Source organism: Dermacentor silvarum, chromosome 1 (genome assembly GCF_013339745.2).
Source record: "Dermacentor silvarum isolate Dsil-2018 chromosome 1, BIME_Dsil_1.4, whole genome shotgun sequence".
Taxonomy (NCBI): Eukaryota; Metazoa; Arthropoda; class Arachnida; order Ixodida; family Ixodidae; genus Dermacentor; species Dermacentor silvarum.
In genome coordinates this window covers 145,055,218-145,066,359 of record NC_051154.1, presented here as the reverse complement: position 1 = coordinate 145,066,359, position 11,142 = coordinate 145,055,218, and the positions used below count along the sequence as shown (strand labels likewise).

The window sequence follows — 11,142 nt, the reverse complement described above, 5'->3', positions numbered from 1 at the left end:
CTACTACCCAACGCAATACATGGCCTGCGCAGCTCCATCTTATTCTCTTAATGTCAACTAGAATATCGGCTATTCCCGTTTGTAGTCTGATCCACACCCCTCTCTTTCTGTCTCTTAACGTTACCCTATAACATTTCTTGTTCCATCGCCCTTTGCGCGGTCCTCAACTTGTTCTCGAGCTTCTTTGTTAACCTCAAAATTTCTACCCCTTATGTTAGCACCGGCAGAATGCAATGATTTTACAATTTTCTTTTCAACGACTGTTGTAAGCTCCCATACAGGATTCGGTAATGCCTACCGTATGTGCTCCAACCCATTTTTATTTCTCTGCAAATTTCCTTCTCATGATAAGGATCCCCTGCGAGTAAATGGCCTAGATATACGTGCTTCTGAAAACACTCGAGAGGTTGAGTGGCCATCAAGAATTCGTGTTTCCTTGCCAGGCTATTACCTTTTCCATTACCTTTGTCATCTGCATATTAATCTTCAACCTATACTCTTGCCCTGCTCTTACACTGAGAATGTCCCTGAATCATTCCAGTGCAAATACGGGGCGATTATTTTTAAGTTTTACGGAATTTTTAAAAATCGCCTGTAGCAGTTATTATCGTTCTTGCCCTTGAACTGGATTATTCGAAAAGGTAAACATTACTAGCACGAGAAAGCAAAACACATATTGAACTAATTAGCAAAAACGTACTAATTAACTCGCTAGTTAATTGCTTTATGGCACATTGCAATTTACCAATTGTAGCCGGTGAGATTGCAATAGGTATCCACTTGAAATTACTTTCCAGGATGACACCTATTTCGGTGTATTTTTCAAAGCGTGGGACAAAATATGTGGGAATTCCAGTTACTTTTGTGGTTCAATGCATAAAAGAGCATTTTGTTAAAAAAGTAAGTGGAACAACAGTGCATTTTTACGGCGAACTTGATGGCCCATATCTCCTAACTGCTGTTATTCTGGTAATTCATTCCAAGTGGAGATGTCTTGCAAACTCACCGGCGCCAATTCGTAAATTACAATCTGCCGTAAATAATTAATTGAGAACATAATTAGCAATTTTTATCAATCACTTGAATATGTTCCGATTTCTCGTGCAAGTAATTGCACGAGAAATTGAATAGTCCTCTCTGAATAGTCAAGCTCAAGGACTAGAATTGTGTTATATGCAAGAGACGATTTTTTCAAATTCCGCAGAGCTTAAAAATGGTCACCATATATATCCGTCCAGAGATTTCCTGTGGTGCCTTGACGGTGGCCTAAAGGAATAGACGTGTTTCATGAAGTCTTCAGACAGGCTACTCAGCCTGTCGATTCTAGCCCAACCTTACGCGCAGTCATTCAAACCAGCGGTATGAAAGAAAGAAAAGAAAGTGTGTGTGCGTGTAGGGGGGGGGGGGGGGGGGGGATTCAAATGAAGACATGAGGAACTACTTTAGAATTTTTTATTCAGCTCGTCACATTGCGACAGCTGACTCATACACTTCGCCAAACTCATATATTGCTTTTTAAGTCGTTAGAGTAACATACCCATCTCAGATTGACAGAGGTTGACTCCAAATGAAAAAAAAAAAAAAAAAACAGTGGGGAAATTAATGTGCCTACAATGCGATGGCCTTGCTGCTCTAGACATAACGAAAAAGGTAATGAAGTATTTGGAAGCGAAAAAAGAAGCAGAGAAAATTAAAATTCGATGGGTTTCACGTTCCAAAACCACGATCTGATTATAAAGCACGCCGTAGTGGGCAGAGAATTAAAGCCAAGAAAAAGAAAATGACGTGAAAGAAATATTTTGGTGGCCGCATTGCCGTGTTGGCTGATACTTTTGTGTGAGGGTAAAAATGAGCAAGCACGGCAAAGGGAAAAAATTCCGACGTAAAATATCACCTATATAGTGCACAGTGAACACGGTTGTCGCACAAGAAGCTTGTTTACGAGTTCTTGCGCACTAAATGGGCGCACTTCCGTGAGCATGTGTACCAACAATAGACTTGAAAGCTTTTCTTTAAAAAAACTATCCAACTAACTGGCCCACCTGTCTACCTTGCTGCTTTATTAAAGAATAGATGAGCACCATGCTCTTTGCAGCTTTTGAACTCTGTTTTCAAATACTGTGGCAATGCCGAAGGCTACAGTCTGACGCTGCCTACAACGGTGTTCAATTCAGACCTATTTTAGTGGTGTGCAGAGTTCACATAAGCGGTGACTTTCATGGTCGTTGGTCTGCATGCTGAATTTGTGATTCTTGAATCTGACATATCCTAACTTTTCTGCTGGACATTGCAAAGCTACTGCCACGGAATACCTTTGCCAGCATATGACGTGTATTGTGTACGTTTGCCTCTTTCTGAAAGCCCAAGTCAGACCGTAAAGGTGTTATGTACTTTCCCATGATTCCCACAAGGTCTCCCTCGAGACGAAGTCTTAAAAAATGAAAAAGAACTAGTGATGTGCTCGAAGCCTCTGGAGCCCCATAAGACTGCCAGCGTCCGGAGGAACAAGCACGGTCACCGAGTGACCCTTGCAGTGGCTATATATGTGGTATGCCACTCAGTTCGTGTTGAGGCGTCGATTTGTGCATGCGGATATGCCAAGTCCGTTGATAAGGCACTTCCAGTGAAAGGGCGTGAAGGAGGGAAGGGGGGGGGGGGGGTTACAGGTATTCTGGATAGGCGACGCTGGACTCTCTCCGCGAGGGTACGGCCGTGGACTCCCTGCGGGCGGCCACAGAAGCCACAGCGGTAGAGTCCCGGCGCGTTTGCAGGGCTGATGAGTCGATGCGCACTGGCACGGGTGGTATGGGTGGAGGCCTGCGTGCAAACAGAAGATGGAAGGCCCCTGGACGACAATGCAAATTCTACACCTGCGCACACGGCTTCGAATACGTGTTGATTAGGGGGGGGGGGGGGGGGCACATTCACAAACACGCGGGGCGAGGTGCACCATATTGATCGTTTTTCGACAAACGAAGTTAGGTGCTGGCAAGTTCAACAAATATACTTGATCCAACAAAGAGCAATGCGTCTTCCTTTCTCTTTATAAAAAATACTGAACAAGAAAGACCGAAGTGCGAGGAACACCATACGGTGCCAAGTTTATCCCCAGTCGCTATTTAAGGCTTCTCAATTAGAACTGTTCCCTACCCTCACTGCTCCAGTTTCCGCTATTGTCATGCATACGTGCTCGCTGGAAGCATCAGTATACACAGCGGACCACTGCTTCACTTCGGGTTGCGCGAAATATTCGCTCTCGTTAGTCGCGAGTGAGATAACGCGCGGGTCTTCGTCTGGCAGCTATCAGTTTGTCGGAGGATGGAGACGGAGGCGCGTAGTTCATACCTGGTTTTGGTCGACTCCTCCAAACGAAACGTGACTCCTTTTATTCGTGAAAGAAGTTCTGCGTGGAAAGAGATTCACTCCCCATGCGCATGTCTACAACCGAACTCGTATGGAGTGGAGAACGACATTGAAAACCAACTGCCTGCATTTAATTACGCAATTCATGTTCACATACGCAATGAACTACTGATTTTCCCTGAATATTTACTGGTTGTGTTCATGGAACATTCAGGGTATTCAATTAACTTCTATGTTCAAATGTGTATACTTAGTTACGCAACGAAAAGTGCAAAATGCGCGCACAGAACGCTCCCCATGATGTGACGTGGGTAATGCTCCTGCTTATTCTGGGTTACTTGGCTAGCCCTCAGTCTTTCAATGTACTGGGCCGGTATTTTGTAGCGATGCGTTATGTTTTATTCTATGCTATAGTCTTATCATCCACCGCTCAGGGCCGGCTGAGCCCGTTGATCTTTGCATCTGGTCCACCCAGTCCTAAAGCTTTTGATGACTACATATCAAATCGCCAAATCAGGACACCTTTGAAGACGGTGAACAAGAAAGGAGCGGAAAATATGGAACTAACGCTGCTCCCCTTTTCTCACAATGCTGTGGCTCTGTTTATTATAAATAAATACGCATTCCAATCAAGCCATCCCTAGCGGCTAGTATACAAAAACACGGGTGCACAAGCGTCAAACTGTAGGGAGAACTACACGCACAGTTAAAACCCCGAAAGAGGAGATGTGTATGACCGATTTGAAAGCATACGTTTTACCGAAATTTGTCGTTGGTGTCCACGGGTATTGTTTTCTTGCCCCGCTGTGGGGCTTCGCTGAACGGGAGAATTGTGTGTAGTGCAAGTGTCGGATTCCCAGCCACCATCGCGGATTTATTCATGTTTCCTCTAGGCATTTAAAGCCCCCATATACCTATATGGTCACATATACACACTGCGATATTCTATCAAATCGTTGTTCACTTGTCATTATGTACCATTTCCCCAGGTACCGCATGCACGCGTCCACAAATAACTGCGAAGAACAGCGCCTTCGCGTGTATTATGATCCCTTTCGCTTACGTACTGATGGTTCGTAAACGCGGGAACGCACGTAAAATGGCACTGCTCATTTTCTTTGAAAAATGGGTTTCCTTAATTAACATGCGACGTAACTCGCGGACACGCATGAATACCACAGATAACGCGCAAGATACCTACTATATACAATCAAAACCTTGCCACAGCTAAAGGGGAAAAAAAGGAAAGCCTGCCCTAAGGTGCAGGAAATACAACCAAGAGCAATTCATTAAAATTATGGGGCTTTACGTGCCAAAACCACAATCTGATTATGAGGCCCGCCGTAGTGGAGGACTGCGGAATAATTTAGACCACCTGGGGGTCTTTAACGTTCACCTAAAATCTAAGTGCACGGGTGTTTTCGCATTTCTCCCCCATAGAAATTCGGCCGCCGTGGCCGGGAATCGATCCCGCGACCTCGTGCTCAGTAGCCCAACGCCATAGCCACTCAGCAACCCCGGCGGGTAAACAAAGAGCAGTCAACGGAGCCGGCTACGGCTGGTTACGCGAGTGTGTTATTAGGAAGTTTTCGAAATAGTGCACCTAAGCGTCCCTGTGTAAACCAAAGCATCACGCCCTGCTTGCGTTCTTTTCTACTCCTTTTGCTTTCTTTTGCTTACCTTTTTTGCTTTCTTTTGTACGTCCGGAGGTTTTCGGCCCTTAACTTTGGGTGGGCAAAGCCAGCTCCCTATTTATTCTTTGCACAACAGTGATAAGAGAAGAGAGAGAAATGAAGATTTCAAGAGGTTCTAGGTAATTTCCCTTAGGTAAGCTCTCCCAAGTAACAAAGGACCTAATAAAAGAAACGACAAAACATGAAAATGGCAAACTCGAGAGATCAGATAGAATTCGCTGAACTGTCAAAATTGATAAACAAGAAGAAAGTAAGCGATATTCGAAGAGGGGAAGTAAAAGATATTCGAAGGAGAGCATGCGTGCGCCGCGCGCATGCTCTCCTTCCTATTTCTTAACGTCCCATGTCAAGGCAACATGTGCACGGCACGGAGAGGAGGCGAGGCACACGCCGCTCCGCGAGGTGGTGGCTAGGCAACGCAGTGGGATCATAGCTCGGCTAGGTTTTGCTGCAGACGGCACTTTTTACGGTTAGCTAGAACAGCTTCGCTGTTAAAAAAAGTTGCAGTGGCTTAGCTCGGCTATGCCAGGATATACGTAGCGTTAGCAAAGGTTCAGCTGATTATTCTTAGCTTTCCTGGTTGTCTCCTACACTCAACCGCTAATTTCCAGGCAACTACTTCGGGATCCGATGAGTCAAGCTTCTCCGTTCTTCTGCGCTGATGAGCAGCATTTGCGCTCTCCTTCTCCATGGCTATACCACACTGGCAAACGCCAGTCAGAAGCGCAGCGGCTCCAGCGCAGTGTCAGACGGCGACTGCACAGCGAGCGCGCGCCGGCGCCAGTGCGTCTACCACGGCTACGACGTCACTCCTGTGGAATGCGCAGACCGACGGCGGCGGAGTGCGCGAGAGGTGCCGGCTCCGGTGGCTCCGGTGCGCAAGCTGTGTGACATCACTGATCCTTGCGCATGCGCAGCACGGCTCTTGATGTGCCGCGCGAAACGGGCTTGGCTAGGCCAGTGTAGCTAACGCTACAAAAGTGATTCCTGTCGGTTTCTTGCCGAGAAAAGTGGGCCTATCCCGGGTTAGTGTAACCAAAACTGAGCCAGTCCTGGAGACTGCAGTGTAGTAAACTAAGCCGATCCTTAAGACTCGCAAGGGTCTTAATGTGGTTTGCCCTTTCTGCAGCAAGTGTAATCTTGATAACGCTATCGCATTACAGTTACTCAGGTGTAGCACGTAGATTTAGCTTCATTGGCGCATCTTCCGGGTTTGACGTCGGCGCCTCGCCGAGTCGACGTAGCGGTGGTCTCCCGCATAGCTGAAGCACGGATAGGGAAACCTTGAAGAAGATATACAGCACAGAGGTCTGCCCGCCGGATTGACTCGGTAGCCGGAGGTTTCTGTAGTTGTGTGAGTCGCGTCGTGGTGTTGATCGATTGATCACGTTTTCATCAGAGGTGTTGAGGCGTCAAACATGCATCGTTATGTTTTATACTTCTCTGTACATTCGCCTCGAGCTGCTCATAATGCTTCCCTCACCACTTGCAAAACACCGCATTAGCCTGCAAGTCATCGTTTCATCGACGTCGCATAGCGTGAGGCCATGCAAACATTTAAACAGGAGCTTAAACAATGAGATAACTTGGAAATAAACTACAATTGCACGCACCATGTGTCTCTTTGCATAGCGTTTCATTGAAACGATTCAAGAAAGCTTCGATTAGCGTATATTTCAACAAGTGCGTTGGATCTGCCGTAATTTTTCTTTTTCTGGTACATCCATTGTCTCATCCAGTGACTAACTTTTTTTACTTGAACATCCCAAGGCTATCGCGTTATGCCACTGAGTAAAGGTTGCGGGTTAAATTAGATGTCATATACCGACGCGGGCGGAGCCGCAGATTGCGAGAATGGCCGGGTGCCCTGACGGCATGCTCACGTTGAAAAATGCTATACAGGTGATCGAAGCTAATCCGGAGTCCTCCACTACTGCTTCCTTCTTAGCTTAGGTGTATCGTTTTCGGAACCGTTAAAGTCGCAGAATGAATTCAACAAGCCACGAAACACTGATTTCATCTGAGCATTCACCCGCCGGGGTGGCTCAGTCAGCTAAGGCGTTGCGCTGCAGAGCACGAGGTCGCGGGATCGAATCCCGGCCCCGGCGGCCGCATTTCGATGGAGGCGAAATGCGAAAACGCCCGTGTGCTTGCGTTGTAGTGCACGTTAAAGAACCCCAAGTGGTCAAAATTAATCCGGAGCCCTCCACTACGGCGTGCCTCATAATCAGAACTGGTTTTGGCACGTAAAACCCCAGAAAGAAGAAGAAATCTGAGCATTCGCTTCACGGTACCAGCGCTGCTTTCCTTCTCCCGCAAAAGGCCAGATTAACAAAAGGCATCGGAGTCATCGAGTCACGCTAATAAGTCAATGATTCCATTCCACCCCCCCCCCCCCCCTTATTACAGCCATGATTGTGGCTTGGGGTGACATAATATCCCATAATGTAATGCATTTTAAAACACCTCATTCAGTTTGAAAAGAACGCACGCGATAATAAAGTGTCACTGCTCGCGTGCCAGCCTACGAAATTCTGAGCAGTCAGTGCGTTCGCGTAACATTATTACCCCGAGTTTCCAGGCACTGCGTTACGACGTTGCTTCGCCCGGTGTCGCACGTGCACCGCCACTTGCCAATCATGGCTGTTATCTTCAAAGGCTCACGAGTGCACATCCTGTCACAAGTGCGCCACAAAAAAATATCACGAACGAAAGCGCTGAAATACAGGAAAAAAGAACAGCGGCGTTGAGGGTACGCACCTCGACTTGAATTTGGCGATGCGCGTCTCGACCACGAAGCCGCAAGTGACTTCATCAGCTGCGTCAGCGCTGTCCCCTCCGGGCTTGTGTTTGAGCAGGTACCGGGTGGCCTGAATGAGATGCAGCGCCGATGCACCCAGGGCGAGGCTCTGGAAGAGTAAGCGGCGCTCGTTAAAGCGACGGGGGGCCGCTTCACCTGTCGCGTTCACCTGGACAGAGAAGCAATGGTGGCGCCTGCTGTCATGCAGGCTCGCTGTCCACACCCGTACTATGGCGCTAGAAAACTATCGCGTTCAATCTACAGTGATTTGGTCCCCAATAAAGGTGCCTTATAAATGTGAATAATAAGCATATTCCTCATGGGATCTACTTTTAATTCAAACAACAAAACAAAATCATCTTCGCTCAATGACGCATTTGGTAAACACACACGCACGCACGCAATCACAAATAACAGCCAGGAATGACGGTAAGGGTCTCTTGCGATCCTTGGAACAAATCAGAGCCCGAATTCACCAAAAGCTATGTTACGCATGCAAGTGCTGCCTGCGAATGGCTATCACTACGGCGATTGTCTCAAGCGTGATGGCGATCGAGCGAGACTTATCACCAAGATGATTAGATTATTCGCAAGGTGAAGAGCACTCTAAATTCCAGTAGTGATGAGCACTTCAGCGAAAGCCTTCCTTGTAGTAGGTCCGCTGGCTGTCGAAGTTACAGATATGTAGTTCATGAAGCATGGTCAATGACCAACACTCGCCAGACCTCACTTAACCGTCTTTTTACAGCAATAACTGAATGTTTATTATCGCATGACGAGCGAGCGCATAATATAGAAGTCATTGCAACACAAGTACATAGGCCAGTGGATGGTTGTACTGAGTAATTCAAGACTTTAAAAAAGTGTCACTTTGCGCTCGAAAGCATCGCACGTGCCTTGAGAGATGACGTGGTGAAAGACACGGAATAATTTAGAAACATAAGTGTTTCGTGGCACCTTACTTTTTCTGTAAAACATTTGATATTCCTGCAAACGGATGCCTTCACTGAGTAAGCAAGAAAATGTATAGAGTCGCAATTTTTATCGCAGATATTCTGCTGATGCAAGCGCTTCTTTGATGACCTGTGAAAAACGAAAATGAAAAAATAATCTTGATGTGAAGCTTGAGTAAATTACCTTAAGTATAGGTGGTCTAGTAAGTATATAGCTACTGAACTAATCATTCATAAAGTAGCGCAGTGATTCACTATTTGCAGAGTAGCAGACTAGACACGAGGCCTTAAAGACTCCAGTGCGTGAGACGGAATTATTGCATAGCCGATAGCAAATCTACGAACCACGGCATCAGTAAAAAATAATAGATATATATTTCTTCTAGCACAGCCGTGCAACGCAGAATTGTCTTAATATATTACATAAGTCGGACAGGCCCGTAGGCCGTACCAATTTATTAAGTCCTGCATGCCTAGGTTGCGAAAAAAAAAAAGATCATCACCCAAGCACTCCCTACGGATGGTTAACCAGCGAAGCTGAAGCGTGCGGCCCCGGTGTTTATCACTGGGTTAATTAATCCGAATGGTTCATTAAAGTCTTTCTGAATTATTTATTTGTGTTACGTTCGGCTGCGACGGAGAGAACGACGTCAATTGACGGTATGCCCGCAGTCCGCTGTTGTCGCAGTGCAGCTTGCGAGTCTTCAAAATTAATTTGCTTCAAAATTAAATATGTCCGTCACGTAAGACAATGAATGGCTCATACCCCCTTAAGCAATGGCTCATACCCCCGTAAACGCGGCCTCCCCATTACGACGACAGAAGGGAAGTGAAATTCTACGCTGGAATGATGAACGGCAACGGAGCCAGCTGTGGAAGACGACGACCACGAACGCGGGAGCAGTGGCACAAATGTGAGAGCAGTGGCACGAGCGCGTTCGCGCGGTTGCGCCGAGGGGTGCCAACGGGTCAGCTGTGGAAGAAGACCGCGACGCTCAAGCCATTGCTAATGATGATAGTTTTCGGCGTACAGGCGACTGATGGACGAATCGGTTGGCCAGATACAGCTTCGCAGTAAAAGCTTAACGCGGCATCTGTCGTCACCGGACCTCTGCTCGCCGACTGTACATGCGCATTCCTTCTCCCTGTCCTCATAACCGTCTTTCTCGGTGCAGAGTAGCAGGCCAGAATGCATTAGCTCAGGCCGACCTCTTTGCCTTTCCTCTAATAATTTCTCCTTCCTCAGGCGTTCATCATGCCGAACCAGATACAAGTCAAACAACATAAGCCTTTCACAGAGCCTTACTATTAGGTCGACTTCGTTTCAATCTATAGGTCGACTTCGTTTCTGACCTATATCGCTGTTATGCGCATGTGTTAAAGTACTAAAACACAGAATATTCAAGCACATCTGTGTTCATAGAAAGCAATGGCTTAATAGATAGTCGACGCAGTTTGTCGACAGTCACGCAACTGCTCGAAATTGTCCACGACCTTGCCATCAGTTTAGACAATCAGAACCAAATTGATATCTTATTCTTAGATTTCGAAAAAGCATTTGACCGCGTTTCACACCGTAAGCTACTTATCAAACTAAAACCCATTCTGGAAAACGATTCTTTATTAGCCTGGATCGAAGCATATCTAAACTGCAGGTAACAGTGCGTCACGGTTAATGGCAGCAGTTCACCGTCTGCGCCGGTTGAATCCGGCATACCACAGGGATCTATCCTCGGGCCTCTCTTCTTCTTGGTCTTTATTAACGATATCGTTCATGATATCCCGGTGAAGATATGGCTTTTCGCAGACGACTGCGTGCTTTATGTGGAAGTTAACGCCTACAGTGACCAAGTTCTTCTAAATAACTCTTTATCTAAAATTCAGAATTGGTGCTGTACATGGCAAATGATCATTAACCCGAAAAAAACTGTGGCGATGACTATAACCCGCAAGAAGGACCCTTTAAAATTTCAATACAGTTTGGAAAACCATTGCTTAATTGTCTTGTGTTTCAACATATACGTACCTTGGCCTTGTCATTACATCTGATTTAAGATGGAATGAACATGTATCATACATTGAAAAAAAGGCTTTGAGAAAACTGGGATACTTAAGACGGGCACTAGCTCAGGTCACCCACGAAATTAAACTGCTTGCCTATAAAACATACGTGATACCAGTACTAGAGTATGCGTCGGCTGTCTGGGACCCGCACACACATGTTAACATAGATCAACTAGAATCAGTACAGAGGAAAGCTGTAAGATTTATATTTAATGCCTACCAATGCGACACATCTCCAACAGCTCTCTTGGAAAGCGCAAGATTAGAC

At 46.3% G+C, this 11,142-nt stretch overlaps 1 protein-coding gene across 1 annotated transcript in view; it reads right to left on the bottom strand.

Moving 5' to 3' along the window:
- Positions 1 to 1,443: 1,443 nt before the first annotated feature.
- The window catches only part of LOC119436196 (uncharacterized), a 184,932-nt gene continuing 175,233 nt past the window's right edge, over positions 1,444 to 11,142 (bottom strand). The window contains exons 5-6 of the mRNA XM_037702974.2: positions 7,818 to 8,026; positions 1,444 to 2,817 (exon numbers count right to left, since the gene is read on the bottom strand). Coding sequence (XP_037558902.1) covers positions 2,661 to 2,817; positions 7,818 to 8,026 — 366 coding nt within the window. The 3' untranslated portion in view covers positions 1,444 to 2,660. The remainder of the gene's footprint in view (positions 2,818 to 7,817; positions 8,027 to 11,142) is intronic.